The 18200-nt window shown below is 42.5% G+C and overlaps 1 protein-coding gene across 3 annotated transcripts in view; it reads left to right on the top strand.

Moving 5' to 3' along the window:
• The window catches only part of sptbn1 (spectrin, beta, non-erythrocytic 1), a 297759-nt gene that overhangs the window by 249396 nt on the left and 30163 nt on the right, over positions 1-18200 (top strand). For all 3 annotated transcript variants that reach the window (XM_041174961.1, XM_041174970.1, XM_041174980.1), the window contains 6 exons: positions 1085-1348; positions 2537-2761; positions 3905-3994; positions 6753-7031; positions 7575-7705; positions 11664-11868. In XM_041174961.1, the coding sequence (XP_041030895.1) occupies positions 1085-1348; positions 2537-2761; positions 3905-3994; positions 6753-7031; positions 7575-7705; positions 11664-11868 (1194 nt within the window). The remainder of the gene's footprint in view (positions 1-1084; positions 1349-2536; positions 2762-3904; positions 3995-6752; positions 7032-7574; positions 7706-11663; positions 11869-18200) is intronic.

Raw genomic sequence — 18200 nt, 5'->3', positions numbered from 1 at the left:
CGTGCTCTTCCGCGTGCATGCACAAAAAAGCGCACAGAACTGCTCAGGGAATCCCCCCCCTCACACCCCTGCACGCACAGGCAGATATCATGCTGGGCAGGCCTTAATTGGCTCGCCCATGTAAAATGGCAGCACGCCCCAATTGGGGGCGCCGATCAGGAACCCACCCGCTCCCGCACAATCACCCCTGATGGGGAAAATGCTGCTTCAGAGGTTCAGAGTCCCAGCTGGACGCCAGAGGAAAAAAAATTGAATTTCGGGAGTATAATTTTTTTAATTCTTGCCCCTTGTTCCCTTCCCTAGTTCTCAATTTCTTTTAATTGAGTTTACTTATTATAATTGCTCTTAAAATTGTATTTTTTCCTCTATACAGCATGGCTTTACCTATGATTATAAAACATTATAAACGATGCTGTGATAAACTGAGCTGCAGCATGGCTAGTCAGTATTAGATTTGTCTCAAATTAGATTTTGATGTGGTTTTTCCTACTACCAATTCAATGGTCAGAATGTAGCTCTTAGTATTGCGGCTTCCATAAAGCTAGTTTTTAGGACTTGAGTTATTGACTTGAGTGATGCCCATGTGTATGCAATTAGTAATTTCATACAAAATACATAAATGGCCAGTGTCATCTGTGTGCAATTGGAGGGTGCACTAAAGCAACCTAGATTAATTTGTCTTTTAGATTGTGGTTAAATGCTACTTGTCTAATTGGTGCTCCCTTCCAAGCACCATCCTGAAATTGAGAGCTCATCTCATCAGGAACTCTTCTGTGAGATACAAGGGCACAGGCACCCTGTCATACTCACCATCCAAGTTCTCTTTATTGGTTGGTGCTTTGAGATTCCATTGTGGAAGTTTATTTAATGTAGTACACACTGCGCTTTAGACCACACTGCGCACCAGAATCTACACATACTCAAGTACTTTCTATTTATAAACAAATGCAAAGAATTCATTGTGTGGGAGGTGAAGTTAACAACTGAAGCTACCCAGGGTAGCTTGCTTGTATTTCCAGAAATACCAGGATAGCTGCTGTGAGAACTGGTAGATTGCTGAATGTTATTTCAATTTATTCTGTAGGAGGGAATGCAGCTAACTGCAGAGAAACCAGAGACGGAGGTGGTCGTGAAGGAAAAGCTTACAGCCCTACACCATTTGTGGGAAGAACTAGAATCTACTACACAGGCCAAAGCTCAGCGTCTGTTCGATGCCAACAAAGCAGAGCTTTTCACCCAGAGCTGTGCCGATTTAGACAAATGGCTGCATAACCTGGAAGGTCAGCTCCAATCTGATGATTATGGCAAGGACCTTACCAGTGTCTCTATTCTACTCAAGAAACAACAGGTATATACCCAGTAATGTTAGTTTATACAATGGAACGTGGACCAGTTGAACCCTCAAATGTGCCTTTTTTTATATACATTCCTCTGATCATCCATTTTAAACTCCATGATCCAATATTGCTTTGTTGGGCACCTTGGTGAAGAAGTATATGTTCAGACATTAGATGATTCTCATTGCTTTAGTAGCAGTCTTCATTAAGTCAAATTATATTTTCATCTTCAAATAGCAATATGTAAACATCAAACCTCAACGCAGAATGAAGATTGTGTTTGTATCTTCGGAAAATTAATTGCATTGTTGTACAGAACCCAACTATAGCTTATCCCTTTCAAGGTGATGTGAAATAGTAGAAAGTTTACTACATCAAGAATAAAAAATCTTAATTTTGGCTACTTTTATATATCGTTCATTAGGTCTATTTGTCTAAATAAAGTATTTCAGTGAAATTATCATCAGGAATTGATGTTACTAACTCAAAATAGGCAGTAAGTTTCTATAGCCCATTTGCTTTTTAGTGGAGGAAAATATAAAGATAATAAGGAATAACCTGTGTTGACTGGAAAATATAGTTTTCAGACTGGGTAGTTAGGTAGCTTCTTTGGATCACATTGCAAACTTAGCATTAGCTTAATGCTATGAATCCACAGCAACAATAACTTTAATTTACATAACACCTTTAAAGTAGTAAAACCTTCTAAGGTGCTTCAGAGGAGTGTGATCAAACAAAATTTGATGCCATGCCTCATAAGGAAATATTAGGAAAAATGTAGGTTTAGAGAAGCACCTTAAAAAGGGAAAGAGAGGTGGAAGGGTTTAGGGAGGCAGTTCCAGAGCTCGGGGCCTTGGCAGATGAAGAATGGTTGTCAGAGGTGGAGTGATTAAAATTGTGGTTGTGCAAAAGGACAGAATTAGCACAGCACGAAGTTCTTGGAGGGTTCTGGGGATAAAAGAGGTTACAGAGACTGGAAAGAGTGAGACGTGTGAAAACAATGAATTTTAAAATTGGGGTGACTTCAGCATGCTGAATTAATTTGTATTATTCAGTTAACAATCTCAAGATTTTGCATAAGAACTGTTTTCTGCTCTCAAAAATATTTGAAGACTACACAAAGAAAAATTCTATATTGCAGCACATTTGTCATTTGGTACAGTTTATAAACTGTTTTTTTTACCCCTCTCTTTCATTAGATGTTAGAAAATCAGATCGAAGTGCGAAAGAAGGAAGTGGAGGAACTGAAAGGTCAGGCCAAGATTTTAAGCCAAGAAGGCAAAGATATTGATGAGGTGGATAGCAAGCGCACCATAGTTGAAAAAAGATTTTTGCAGCTACTGGAACCACTACATGAAAGGAAAAACTACTTGTTGGCATCTAAAGAAATACATCAATTCAACAGAGATCTGGAGGATGAGATTGTAAGTAGGAATATCAATATATGTAATTTAAACAGAGCATGTTAACTTGTACTTTGTTTTGGCTTAGTTAAAATCCATGCAGAAATTAGATCATACTTCTTTATCGTGTTGCCTTGGGTTTGATCTTTTTTGTTAATTACTGCTTGTTTGATCAAAGGTTGCATTGCTTGACTACAAAGTAGCTGGTGGCTTGGCCTAAATAGCCAAGTGGTTATGGTACTGGGCTTGCAACCCCAAGATCAAGAGTTCAAATCTCACGATGGCAAACTATGAAACAATGTAACTTCATCTGAAACAGATGGAAACATGTTTGTACTCGAAAGAGTTACAAAGTAGCTGGTGGCTTGGCCTAAATAGCCAAGTGGTTATAGTACTGGGCTTGTAACCCCAAGATCAAGAGTTCAAATCTCACCATGGCAAATTATGAAACAATGTAATTTCATCTGAATAGGAACAGATGGAAACGTGTTTGTACTCGAAAGAGTTACAAAGTAGCTGGTGGCTTGGCCTAAATAGCCAAGTGGTTATGGTACTGGGCTTGTAACCCCAAGATCAAGAGTTCAAATCTCACCATGGCAAATTATGAAACAATGTAATTTCATCTGAATAGGAACAGATGGAAATGTGTTTGTACTCGAAAGAGTTACAAAGTAGCTGGTGGTGTTGCTGTACTTTAGAGTGTTACAAAATTGGAAGCAGCCTTGTAAATGAACTTAGTTACACCTGTTTCAAAAATCATCTAATTGCTAGTAAAGGTAAAACTGCCAACACCAAAACATCATGGCTTATATGAAGCACTTTATTTAACTTGTTCCTCCTTATTCTCCTTCCCAATTGGAAGAGGTGGAGAAACAGTAAAAATAAAAATCAGTGCTCCAGTCAGTTAATTTATACAAAATTACTCAATAAAATTGAAGAATGCAACTTCGTTGCTTATGTGATGGGCACGTAAACTTTCAGGCATTTTCTCATTTAAGTTCTTTTCAAAAATACACTTTAAATATGCAAATGAATGGAGAGCTCAAATGCATTCTCCAGCAAAACCGCCTACAAAAATAATTTATTGCATATAATCACTACGTGTACTGACGCAGGTAATAAAAAAAATCAAACCAAGCACTGGCATTCATTTTTATCTTTCAGTTGTGGGCTGAAGAACGCATGCCTCTTGCAACATCCACTGACCATGGTCACAACCTCCAGACTGTACAGATGCTAATCAAGAAAAACCAGGTGACAGATGAAAAATGTATAGATGCAAATGTTTTGAAAATGTGGCATGATTGTTTACTGCTAGTAGCCTAATAGCACAAAATTTTATTTGGCTCAGTCTGTTGCCTCTGAATTAGAGGGCTGTGGGTTCCAGTCTGCATCCAGTATTTGAAAATATAATCTACACCAAAACTTCACTACTGAGGAGGAGGTACTGCGTTGTCAGAGGTGCCATCTTCTGGATGAGATGTTAAATTAAATGCTGCCTGCTTGTGTGGTTGAATCCCAAGGCACTTTTTTTGAAGATGATGATTAGGGAGATCTCTTAGTGGCTTACCTTGCAATCGGCCCAGAACCAATGCTATACGAACAGATAAACTGGTTATTCATATCACTGATATTTGTGATGGTTTGCAGATTGTGAATTCACTTTCAAAAATAATTTATTGGCTAAGAAACGCTTTAGAAGATCTTGAGTATGTGAAAGATGCTATTCAATGCAAGTTATTTTCTTTCTGTGCTGTAGAAGACAGACGCAAAGTTTATTGAGCTTGGCCATAACTTTATTAGAAAGTTAATATTACTTTATCAGATAAATGAAACATACCCATTTTTAACAGTAGTGAAATACAGTTCCCACCAGCTAAAACATCCACATTTAAAATGAACAGTCACTTATAATGGCCAAAAGGGTGATACCCTTATCAGTTGACAATATCATCAGTTTCAAAGTTACCAGTTATAGAGGGTTAAATGCTCCATTTAAGTTGAGCAGAAACTGCTGTTCAAACACAAGTTCACATCCTGTTGCACTGTAAGAACGAACATAAGTATATAGTACCTTGATAAGGTGCACAGAATATACTAAAAGAGGCTTATTGAAGTAGACTTCACTTCACTTTAGGCTATGATAGTTTTGTTAAATGAGAAACATTGGCCTAAATTTTGTGGCAAATTGATAGTGAGGCTAGTAACGCTAGCCATAATTAAAGGTAAATCTGACAGCAACTTATGGTGTTCACATGCACAGTTAAACGCAGAACCCAGAAGCTGCTGTTAGAAGTACCCTGCTCCTCCAAGGGTGTGCTGTTGCTAGTATACTCAGCACTGAAATCACAAATATGTAAATTGGGGTAATTAAGGGCAGGGTTTTGGGTCAGGACTCTGACGTCAGGGTCAAGTGAGTGTTCTGACCTTGCACTGCATGAGGAACAGTGACCAGGCAGTGATTTTTCCCTGAATTGATCAATTAGTGGCAAGAGGGTGTGTTCGCCATCCACCTGAAGCTGAAGGGCCATTGGGAGGCCCTCCAGCACAGGAGGAACTACTGCCTGCCTTTTCAGTTTAAGGAGGGAGAGGACACATCCATCTTGAGGCACTCTCTCAGCAACTTTAACAAATTTTGAACTAAAATTTGCCGCAGCAGCTAGGCCACTATTGTGGAGGGGGGTACTTCTCCACAGGGTGGTCTGCAGCGATAGTTGTGGCCAAATATATGGGAAGTGCTTTACAGTCTGCCAAGAACATTAGGCCCTTGGCCTGCTGCTGGGACACCAGCTCGAAGCAACTGATTTGTGGAGGGAGGTGCAAAAGTTGACTGGAAAATTCCAATTAACCTCTGAGAATTGACCCAATTGGTTTTTTGCCCACTTTAATTGGCTACCCACCATTTGTGGAGAGGCAGCCCCTCTGGCACCTTCTACTCCCCTTCCAGGAAATTGCCCCAGGGCAGAATGGTGCCAGCATGCAGCCTGGCACTGAATTTATGGGGGCTAAAATTCTTCCCTAGGTCTCACACTAAAAATAGCTGGTAATATTAGGGTGAGGGCATTCAGGAGAAAGTGAGTTTGTAATGGTGTAATACGTGATAATTATTGCTGACCAGCCTCACTGGCCCAGAAAAAATTGTGTTGAGTCTTATTCCTTCTTCAGATCTTTTTTAAAAAAATAATAAAAATTAAAATAATTTTTGAAAACTATTCTGTTTTTCTCATTTATCTCTCTCCCTTAATCCATCTGTATGTCCCAACCTATATTTTGCTTCGTGTACAATAGTTTAAATGTAATGTATATTTCCTGTTTTTTACTTGCATGTTTGCAGTCTGTGAGGATTCTTTAGTCTGATTCAGAACCTCCCTGCTGCTTTCCCTGCTCACAGATTCCATGGATACCCTATAGAGAACACCACATTGGGCCAGATGTGGGATTATGTCCATTGATAAGCCCACAAAGTCTCTGGGTAACTATTCAAGGCAATCGGTGAAAGCTATCCTTTCACCACTGAAAGGAAAGTCTGGGCCATTATACAGTTTGCAATCAGTTGTGCTTAAACAGTGCTCAAAACATTTCATTCACTTCACATTCAAAATATAAGAAAGCTAAATTACCATGCAGCACATTTTGGGGCTGTCAGAGCAGTAATCCAGCAGTTGTAATAGTTCATGCCTTTTTTTTTCCAAATGCCCATCTAAACAAAAAAATTGTTAAGAATAATAATAACATTTACGTAGTCTGAAAACTGGATAAATGAGTAAGGCAGATTGCAAACTCATTTAATGAATGACTGAAAAGAACAATTGTATTTGACGTAGTAGCCCATCAGGCCAAAAGGTCATGGTACTTCACAAACAAGGAATTTTTAGTTGTTGAAATTAACACTCCCACACTATATACTAGCTATCACCCGTGCAGCAAATTATGTTCATACGAATGCATCCACTATAGGCAAGAATTTGTTCTGTGTCGTAGTAATAAGGCTGCATTTTTTTCTTCTGTCTAGACTCTTCAAAAGGAAATTCAAGGCCATAAACCACGTATTGATGATATATTTGAGAGAAGCCAAAGTATGGTAACTGCTGATTCCCCAAGTGCTAAGGCTATTCAGCAGAGATTATCAGATCTACGAGAACTTTGGAAATTATTGTCTGAAGAAACGGAGAAGCGGCACAATCGCTTGGTGGAGTCTCACAAAGCCCAACAGTATTATTTCGATGCTGCAGAGGCTGAAGCTTGGATGAGTGAACAAGAATTGTACATGATGTCAGAAGAGAAAGCGAAGGTTGAATATTGCATGTTTTATTATTCTGATAGTGCTGCTGATTAGAAATAGGCTAAATGAAAGCATGTTAAATTGGGGGAAAAAACAAAGCTATTAAAATAAGGTTCATTTACAAAAGTGAATAGCATCTCTCTAAAGTTTATGGACAACTTGATTAAAATCCATCGAGACATCTTTCCGAAACTTCCAGTGAATGATATCCCACTAAATTATGTTTCTCTTCTGTCTCCATAGTTCTATAGTAGTCCAAAAAAGATAGTTGTCTATAATGGTTACTGCACCCAGCCCTGCTAAAGGTACTGAACAAGTATGTTGGGCAGTATACTCCGAACAAAATATGTCCTTACTATTATTTCCCTTTTTTTTCAGTCTGTGTTTCTGAACATCTTTAAGAAGTCTGTGTCCAGATTACTTAAAATACTTAAATGATTAGTCACTGTTTTTCTGGTGATCTCCTCTTTCATCCAACATTTTTAAAGAAAAATTTAGAAAATTCCTGGGGAACTGTTAAAAACAACTTTTCATGGATATATCACTTTGCAGGATGAGCAGAGTGCAGTAATGATGTTGAAAAAACATCAGATTTTGGAGTTGGCAGTGGAAGATTATGCTGAGACTGTGCATCAACTCTCAAAGACGAGCCGAGCTCTGGTGGCAGATGGGCACCCAGAGAGGTTGGTTTAATCCTTGGCATTAATATTATATCTAAGTTAAGTAGTATTGAAATACAAAAAGGGTGAAATTTGTCTTCGCAGAGATTTGTCTTCAGTAATAGCCTAAAACAGATGATAGCAAGTTGGCAATTAATTTTACATCCCACTTGATTTCCATTGATCAGCTGTGCAACACTCCACAAATTCATTTTTGCTCATCTTGTGTGAAGACCAGAGACTGGTTTCACTCCCTAAATATTTAATCATTCCTCATTTGTGCATTTTCTTACATCAGTGTGTTCACTACATCTCAATATTCATTCTTCACAAACCTTACAGCAATATGGGCCTCCCCAGAACGCCTGCCTCCTCTGGCCAATGCGATGACCTCATCACTGGCATCCTCGCCTTGGGGGACCTCTTCATCATCCCCTTTGACATCCTCTTCATTGGAGGATACATGCAGCTCCTCCATCTCTTCCTCAGCCAGGTCCTTCCTGCGCTCCCCCCATTGCAGTGGCAGGTTGTGGAGTGCTCAGCAAGTGATGATGATGTGTGACACCCCCGGGGACTGTATTGCAGTGCTCCATCAGATCTGTCAAGGTACTGGAATCTCATTTTCAAAATGCTTATTGTTTGCTCCACCAAAGCCGGGGTTGTGGCACCAGCCTCGTTGTACTGTTGCTCTGCTGCAGTCACACGAGTATCATCAGCCATGTGCTCTGTGGGTAGCCCTTGTTCCCAAGGAGCCAACCCTGCAACCTCTCTGGACCCTGGAAAATGTCAGGGATCTGAAACTGGCTAAGAATATAGGAGTAGTGGATGCTCCCTGGGAATCGTGCACGGACCTGTAGGATATGTTTGTGGTGGTCGTACACCAGCTGTACATTGTGAGCAGAAGCCTTTGCAGTTGACAGAGTTGACTGCTTGTTGCCATGGAGATCTAAGCGCCAAGTGAGTGCAGTCGATGGCACCCTACACCTATGGGAAACCTGAGATCTGTGCAAATCCCAGCACTATTGCGTACTGGCTTTCCTGATTCTGGGCGAAATGCACAAAGTTCTGTGTCTTTGCGAAGATGGCATTCATGACCTCCTGGGTACACTTGTGCGTCAAATCTTGAGAGATCCCACACAGGTCACCTGTGTAGCCCTTGAAGGAGCCACTGAGGTAAAAATTGAGCCACGGTCACTTTCACGGCCACTGGCAGTGGATGTCCTCCATTTCCCCATGATACCAAACCCTGCAGCAGGTGGCATATGTGACCGACCAGTTCCTTAAACATGCGCTGTCCTCAGCAACACTGGTTATCGGTCATCCGCAGGAATGACAGGCAGCGTCTACAGATCCTAGGTCTAACAAGATGCATACAAGCACCAGCTCACTGTGGAGCTTTAGGTGTGTGTGCAGCAGGCCCTGCCATCCATTCATCTTGCTGAGTCAGGCGCCTCCACTGCTCCCTTCTTCTCTGGCCTCTGTAAGCCATGAAGCACACCGCTAAATCACCAGGCTCCAGGATCCTGATGTTCTCCCCCTCCAGGATCAAAGAGAGACACAAGTGGGTTAGCATGGGTATACTAAGAACCCCTCTTAGTTAAGTCTGAAGGCCCCTTCACGCATAGAGGAGAGTGCTGGTCACCACTTGGATGTCCAGTGTGTAGACCCTTCATTGGCTGTCCGAAAACCCACCCACGTCTGCCCCACTCCACTTGTCCGATTGGCAGCAGCTTTGCCCACTGGACTGTATACTGTACTCTCAGCTCAGATGCAGGCATTCTCCTATCCCACACTGCAAGGCTGCGCTGTTAGCTTGACCCATAATAGATACTAGTCCAAACCTGAATAAAGACATTGCAAGGAGCTGTGAGCACCTCCACCAGTGACTGCTCAATAGCCACCTTTTACAAAGGGATTGTACAACTTGCCCAGTCAGCCAGTTGCTCTGCTGCCTCCTAAAATGCACACTAATTTGCAGTCTGCACCCGAGCGGTGAAAAGTTCTGGAGCATTTGGTGGCCCTTTTCATGCTTTTGCATTGCTTGAGTGGGCATAAAAGCTTCAAAGACCCAACTCCAAGCTTGTCAATGGAGCTGCAGCTGAATGGTCTCAGCTGCGGAAAAATGCTCACTTTTTTAAGCTTGTCCAAGTACGTGGCTGCTTGCCTCACCCCCTTTCCCCCCACCCACCACCCAGCATGTGCTTGAGTATTTCCTTCAGTCTGTGCTGCCATGCCTGACCCCCATCCCCCTGGCCTGACCTGCACAGGAACCCTTGCCCTGGAACCGCACTGAAAGCCAGCCGGGAAGCAGTGACGTGTCTATGCCCCGCTCGAATGCATGGCTCCTCTTCCATGATGTCCTATGGGCAATGCTCAGGAGAGGTGCACAAGTTTGTGTGTACTCACCTCAGAGTTCCACTTGAAGTTCAGGTTGCCAGGTTCACCTTTTAAAGGCAATCATGAAGAATGCCATTTTGAAGTCATGCCGACAAGGGTGTAAATTTGACATGGGATGATTCCAGCGAGCAGGGCTTATAATTAGATGCAAATTTATTAAAATGACGTTCCCAACATGCGGCATTGGGAAATGTGGCCCACTATTGACGGGTGGAGCAGACAATTGCAAACTGGTTTCATGACAGCATAAAACCAATTTTTGGCCTTCTTGCCTTATTGTGCCCTCACCCTGCCCGCCATGGTGACACCAACGGGGCCATAAAATTCTGGCCAAAATTTTCTTCCTGTCTATCCATTGATTTGCCACTTGTTAGACAGCCGCTAGTAGAAAATGGCCAAGAATTTCATTTCGCCTGAACTTGGCTGCAGTGTAACTTTTAAGGGCACAGGGACCAGTGGCGACAGACCACCCTCCTACGACGAACAGTTGCTTCATTTAGTATAAATAAGGGGACAGGAATAACCTGCGTGCAAGTCACCCTTATGAAATTGGTGTCAGTGGTTGCTTGGTGGTTTGCATACTGAAACTTTCTGAAAGGGTACGGCAATGTTAAGGTAAGTGTACATCTGTCACCTTGTAACTATCTTTCTTATGTTCTTTTTTCCCCTTCTGGCTGTAAATCATTTTATGCTCCCAGCACTAGTGGGTTTCACAATGGGAACACTTCCATTAATGGTTAGACGAAGAAGGAAATTAATGTTGTAATTGCAAGTGGCCATCCACTGCGCATATGTGCAAATTAACTATTAGAAAACTTGATGAAAACCACAGTAGAGTCTGTGTAAGAACTGCCACCAGTATTCGGGATGAAATTACACAGACAACGCAAAGCCTTTGTTGTGATCTCCGCTGGCCCCTGCTGTGCGCAGAGTCTCATTCTAAATCTGCACTTCATGCCTTTTCTTTTTATCCTTCTCATTGCCATGCCTGTCCTGCAATCTTGTTTCCAAATGCTTATTTACAAAGTGCAGGTTGTTTTCTTTAGTTGTGATGTGTACCAGTTAATTGTCACTTGTCTCGCCAAAATCCTATTTCAGTTATGCCTGCTGAGCTCTTCGGTTGCATGTGCTGTCACTGGAACTTTCTAGCAAGATACCTGCCAGCATAGGTCATCTTCACGCAATATATGCCTTGCAGTTTACAACCTGTTCCAAACTCTCCAATTATGAGCGCTGGAAAGTGATCCTGGAAGAAAACACAGGGATGTTTGATCCTCCAAGTGCAGCCAGTGTGGTCTACGTTCAAATCACAAGGGCAAGTGGAGAGAAAATTGAGTCCATGTCTTGGATAATATTGTCCCAAACAAAGCTGCTAAGTCATCCTCTGTTTAGAATTGTGGAAACAAGTGAAATTTTTTTGGACTCTCTTCTACCCATGTCACTATGCGGTTGCAGAAAACCCCTGCTCCTCTATGGTCTTTGTTATTGCCTGTGGTTCTTAGTTTTGTATAGGAATGGTTGGCATTTGTGTTTTCACAAGAAGCCTTATTATTTATTAATTGTTTTACATCTTTTGGTTTTTCAGTGAACGTATCAGCATGCGCCAGTCCCAGGTGGACAAACTTTATGCTGGCCTGAAAGACTTGGCTGAGGAGAGAAGAGGGAAACTGGATGAAAGGTACCGCCTTTTCCAACTAAACAGGGAGGTGGATGATTTGGAGCAATGGATAGCCGAACGTGAGGTGGTTGCTGGATCACATGAACTTGGACAGGACTATGAGCATGTTACGGTAAACGTTCATCTCAAAAGTATTTTAGTTTATAATTTTTGGAGTTTCTTTTGACTGATTAATCAGGATTAGAATCTAATCTTAATGTTACTGGATCATTCTTATCAGCTCTGCTTATAATAAATACATGTACATGGTATTGTATTTCTGTGGAAAACTTTTCAGTTGCCCATTAATTTTGCCATCTTTTCTTACCTCTGGAGGAAATGATTTACTGAAATTTCTTGAGTCAGAGTTGTTAGTCAAGTGTTGGTTATTGTGACAATCCAGTTTTTCTTCCATATTAGAGTGCTAAGAATGGTGTATTTGCAGTGATCGCAAGGAAGACCTTAATTTTTTTACTACTTCACCTTCCCCACCCTCCTCCTCCTTCACCTTCCCCACCCCTTTGCCTCTCCTCCAATATTGTGGGTGGTCTGTTTGTTGTTTGTTTCAACCTATGGTATCTTAAAAGGGACAGCTCATGAGTGGCCTGAGCAATGTTTTCTGAGTTGCTGCATGCCAGTGCATGCACGCTGCTTAAAGTGAACATTGCTGTCTTCCTCCTCCCTCTCTCTAGCCCATCTCTCAGACTGAACCAGACCTTGACAAACTTGCCATCCTATTTGACCCTGTGCTGAACTTCTGACCTCTCATCCCCTCCATCACAATGACTACCTACTTCCACCTCCTTACATCATCCAGCTCTGCCCCTGCCTGAACTCATCTATTGCTGAAATTATCATACATCCCTTTGTTATATCGAGACTTGACTATTCCAATGCTCTCCTGGCCTCATACCATGCATCCTCTGTGAATTTGAATTTGTCCAAATCTCAGCTGCCTATATCCTAACTCTGAGCAAGTCTAGTTCTTTTACCATCCCTGTGATCTCACTGGCTGCTGCAAACCAAAGGTTAGCTATCAGTCCACTGACAACATGGCTCATAACTCCGATGCATAACCCATGCACATGTGAGCAGCATGCATACAATGAAAGTCATGCTGCCACACAGAAAATGTGATAAGCACACCATTGGTATGCTGAAAGAACATTTTTACCTGGACCACTGAAGGAACCTTGTATTCACTCGGCAGGGTGGATGTCAAGATTCTTGGTGAGCTGCTGCATGTTGAGGTGACAGCCTTGCCACCAGCTATATGGCAAGCAGCTGAGGACAAGGAAGGGAGCAGGAAATCTAGACAGCCCCTTTCTGCCCATGTTGTTGATGAGCAATTCATCCAACTGTGAAACCCAACAAACGCAATCCCCATTGACCAACATTCGCACACCTTACCTTCCCTCTGTTAATGACCATCACAGTGCTGCTTAACCATCACAAAATAAACATTCTAAACCAAATTTATAATACAAAACATTGGGTATTGCATACAAGTGTAAACTCTTTTAGTGTCTGTCTCCTGTGTGCCTTTGCTTCTTGTAGTATTCCTATGCAGTGCTGTCCCAGTTACAGCAGCACAGCTGGTGGAAGGCTGCTGACTTCCAGTGGAGTAGACTTAGGTGACCTTGAAGACAAACTCAAGCAGGTGTGGGCTTGCAAGGCCTGGCTTTAGACTATACCACCTCAGCATGGGCTGTGGCAGTTTGGGTTGAATGGCTGACAGGCAGTAGCAAGGATATTGGCGCCGTGGCTGTGGTGGGATCACGGATACTGTCATCCTGGGGGTGCAGCAGATCTATGCTCTACAGAGCCACTGCACTCCCATAGGGCCACAATTCAACAATCCTAGTAATCATTTGAAGGACAGCTTACTTGTTTGCTGTGACACCCTGCAAGCCCTTTGAGTATTGGTACCCATAAACAAGATGGCAGCAAGTTGAGCTTTCGTAACCAATGTCTGAGCTTCCACTGCAACACTCCAGATTGGATGGCTTTTACAATGGAAGCTAAGACATATGCCATCAGTTGCTGCATCATAGTTAGGTATCTAAGTGTGCTAATGGAGTTAGCCACCAGTTCCATGCTGGAAACAGTGGACAAGCTCTGTACAAAACATTGCGCCGATGGTGCGGGGCTGCTCCTTCCTCCTTGGTATTGACTGCAGGATTGGCAGGCCTGCCAATGTACCGTGCATAAACGTCAATCTTCTTCTGGAACCCATAATACTAAATGATCACTGAGTGCTTTGCAACAGAAGCTATGTGCAACCATGCCCTCTAGCGAGCTGGCTCTTGTGCTACCTTTGTCCACTGTTCTGGCTGCAGAATACTCTTTTTTTTTAATTTATTCATTCAAGGGATGTGGACGTCGTTGGTTAGGCTAGCATTTATTGGCCGTCCCTAATTGCTTGAGAAGGTGACGGTGAGTGACCTTCTTGAGCTGCCGCTCTGACCTGTGCTTGTAGCCACAGTATTTATATGGCTTGTCTTTTTCAGGTTGGCAAGCTGTAACTAGTAGAGTGCCACAGGGCTCTGTGCTGGGTCTCAATTATTTACAATCTATATCAATGACTTGGAGGAAGGAAACGAACATATGGAAGCTAAATTTGCCAATGACCCTAAGATGGTTAGGAGAGTAAGTTGTCAAGAAGAGTTAGAGAGCCTTCAAATGGATATAGACACATTAAGTGATTGGACAAAAATTTGGCAGATGGAGTATAATGAGAAAAATTGTGAACTAGTCCACTTTGGCAGGAAGAATAGAAAAGCAGTATACTATTTAAATGGTGACAAATTGCAGAACTTGATGGCACGGAGGTATCTGGGTACATCTGGCACATTGTACAATTTTGGTCTCCTTATTTGAAAAGGGATAAAATCGCATTAGAAGCGGTTCAGAGAACGTCTCCTCGACTCATTCCTGGGATGAATGTCCTATCTTATGAAGAAGGATTGAACAGGTTGGCCTATACCCATTGGAGTTTAGAACAGTGAGAGATGATCTTATTGAAACATAAGATCCTGAGGGGATAGAGTGGATAGCTGGGAGGATGTTCCCTCTTACATTAGAGCAAACATATAAATTAGGAGCAGGAGTAGGCCATTTGGCTCTTCAAGCCTGCTCCACCATTCAATAAGATCATGGTTCTGATTGTGGCCTCAACTTCACTTGCCTGCCTTCCCCGATACCTTTTGACTCCCTTGTTAGTCAAGAATCCTTCTAACTCTGCCTTGGAAATATTCAATCAGCCCGCCTCCACTGCTGTCCAGGGAAGAGAGAGAATTCCACAACATCACGTACCTCAGAGAAAATTTTCTCCTCATCTCCATCCCAATGGGAGACCCCTTATTTTTAAACTGTATACCCTAGTTCCAGACTCCCCACAGGGCGAAACGTCCTTTCAGCATCCATCCTGTCAAGTCCCCTCAGGATCTTATATGCTTCAATAAAATTGTCTCTCATTCTTCTAAACTCCTATGGATACAGGCCCAACCTGTAGAGCCTTTCCTCATGGGATAACCCCCTCATTCCAAGAATCAGTCGAGTGAACCTTATCTGAACTGCTTCTAATGCAATTATGTTCTTTCCTAAATAAAGAGACCCAAAATGTACACAGTATTCTAGATGTGGTCTCACCAATCTCTGTACAACTGTAGGAAAGCATCCCTCCTTTTATATTCCATTTCCTTTGCAATAAATGACAATATTCCATTTGCCTTCCTAATCATTTGCTGTACCTCCATAGTAACTTCTTGTGATTCATGTACCAAGATACCCAAATCCCTCTGCATCTTGGAGTTCTGCAATCACTCTCTATTTAAATAATATACCGTTTTTCTATTCTTCCTGCCAAACTGGACAAGCTCAGATTTTCCCATATTATACTCCATCTGCCAAATCTTTGCCCACTCTCTTAACCTATTTGTCTCCCTTTGCACACTCCTTATGTCCTCTTCACAAGTTCAAACAGTTCAAGAATAAAAGGTCTTCCTTTTAAGACAAAGATGAGATTTTTTTTTCTCTGAGGGTTGTTAATATGTGGAATTCTCTTCCCCGGAAAGCAGTGGAGGCTGGGTCATTGAATTTATTTAAGGTAGAGTTAGATAGATCTTTGATAGATGAGCAAGTCAAGAGTTAAGGGGGGGCATACAGGAAAGTGAATTGAGACCACAACCAGATCAGCCATGTTCTTATTAAATAGCAGAGCAAGCTTGAAGAGTCGACTGGCCCACTCATGCTTGCCTGTTCTACATTCAAATAGTTGATCCCCTGGCTTGATGGTAATGATAGAGTGGGGGATATGCCAGACCATGAGGTTATAGATTGTGGTTGAATACAATTCTGCTGCTACTGATGATCCACAGTGCCTTATGGATGCCCAGTTTTGAGTTGCTAGATCTGTTCCAAATCTGTCTGATTTAGCATGGTGGGAGTACCACAACACAATGGAGGGTATCCTCAGTGTGAACACAGGACCTCATCTTCACAAGGGCTGTGCCATGGTCACTCCGACTGATACGGTAATGGACAGATACGTCTGTGACAGATCGATTGGTAAGGACGAAGTCGAGTAGGTTTTTCCCTCTTGTTGGTTCCCTCACCACCTGCTGCAGACCTAGAATAGCAGCTATGTCCTTTAGGACTCAGCCAGCTGGGTCAGTAGTGCTGTTACTGAGCCACTCCTGGTGATGGACATTGAAGTCCTCCACCCAGAATATATTCTGTGCCCTTGGCACCCTCAGTGTTTCTTCCAATTGATGTTCCACATGGAGGAGTACTGATTCATTAGGGGGGGATTTGTGGGTAGGTTGTAATCAGCGGGTGGTTTCCTTGCCCATGTCTGACTTGATGCCCATGAGACTTCATGAGGCCTGGAGTGTAAAACCTTGAACTGTTACCAGGGGCAGAAATGTTTGCTTGGCGGGCAGGCATGCACCCGACCTGCTCAAGTGTGAAATGGCGCACGTTGACATCGGCCAAGTGTGCCAACGTCAACGCCCAGTTGCATGATAGTTTCGTTGGTAGGCACGTGCTGGAGCCAGCAGCGCATCTGCCGACTATTAATAGGCCTGCTAAGGCCAATAAATAATCAACTAACTGAAATTTTTTGTTGCTCGTCTACGGTTGGCGAGTAGGCAAAAAGGCTACGTGGCCTTTACATTTTTTTGGAAAACTCATCCATGGGCAGGATGAGGTTTCCAAAAGCAAATAAAAATAAAATAAAAGTTTTAAAATTAAATTAATAACATGTCCCTACTCAGAGTCACATGAGGGGATATGTTTTATTACATATTTATTTTCTTTATTTTTTTTTTTAAACAATGCTTCATCTCCCTGAGGCAGCTTTGTGCCTCAGGGAGATTATGAAGTGCGCATGTGCAAAGTTCACGCTCAGCCTGATCACCCTCCTCCCCCACCCGCGCGGGCAACGCTGAGTGCTGCCGCTCACGTTTCACGCACGGTCCTGATCGTAGGCAGCAGTCGGCTTCCCGCCCGTCACGGGCAAAACTCTGCCCCAGGATTCAGACTTGAATGGAATAAATAATGACACTGGTAAAAGTATAGGATTATAAAATGCTCAAACTAACTACTGAACTATGTTTCAAATCACAAGAATGTGAATGGCACACTGATAGCTAATGAACAGGTGAATAACATCAGACAGGACCCATCAATGAAAAGCAAAACTTACAAACTGCTTTCTTCCAACTCAGATGTGTCCTTATTTTATTAATATCCCACAGAAACTGAATTCTCCCAGTCCTGTTTGTGTATTACCTTTCAAACTACAGGACAACTGTCCAATTTGATCCAACTCCCTGTCTTACTTTAAACTATGAGATCAAGGGTTTACACATCCAGTTATCTGATTGATATCCACAAAGCTGAATCTTCCACACACTCCCCAGCCTTGGTCTTCACTCTCTTTATTTTAACCCACCAGAAAAACTAGCACTTCCCCTCCAGCTCCCTGCTTTAACTCAGCCAGGAAGCTAAAGGGTTATATGTTCTTTGATACTCTCAACACTCATCCCAGCTGATCCTTTCCAGTGTCTGTTCGCACCTGGAGCGCTGATCAGACACCCAGAGGAAAAGATGTAACTTCTGACATGTTGGTCAATGTTCAGTTGTACAGCAAGGAACAAAGGAAAGGTACACCTTTCTTATACCCCTCTGCACATGTGTTCAAAACCTGTGGCGATCAGAAATTGGTTACTGTGAGTGGTCAAAGGTAATGTCACCCCTCATGGACAGAAACCCTGTGAACTGTTTCAAAATGCCCTTTTGATTGTTATAGAATCCCCAAAGAGGCTTGGCAATCCACAGAGTTGATAAGCATCACCCAGGTAAACATATCTTCACACTGTTTCCAGGGTCAAAGCTGCCCTGGCCACAATGATAACCCCGTAAATTTGGAAGAAGTTTCAAACTTCCCTTAATGAGGTCCAT

Source organism: Carcharodon carcharias, chromosome 2 (assembly GCF_017639515.1).
Source record: "Carcharodon carcharias isolate sCarCar2 chromosome 2, sCarCar2.pri, whole genome shotgun sequence".
Taxonomy (NCBI): domain Eukaryota; kingdom Metazoa; phylum Chordata; class Chondrichthyes; order Lamniformes; family Lamnidae; genus Carcharodon; species Carcharodon carcharias.
The sequence above is the reverse complement of the archived record's forward strand: the minus strand, read 5'-3'. Positions and strand labels throughout refer to the sequence as shown.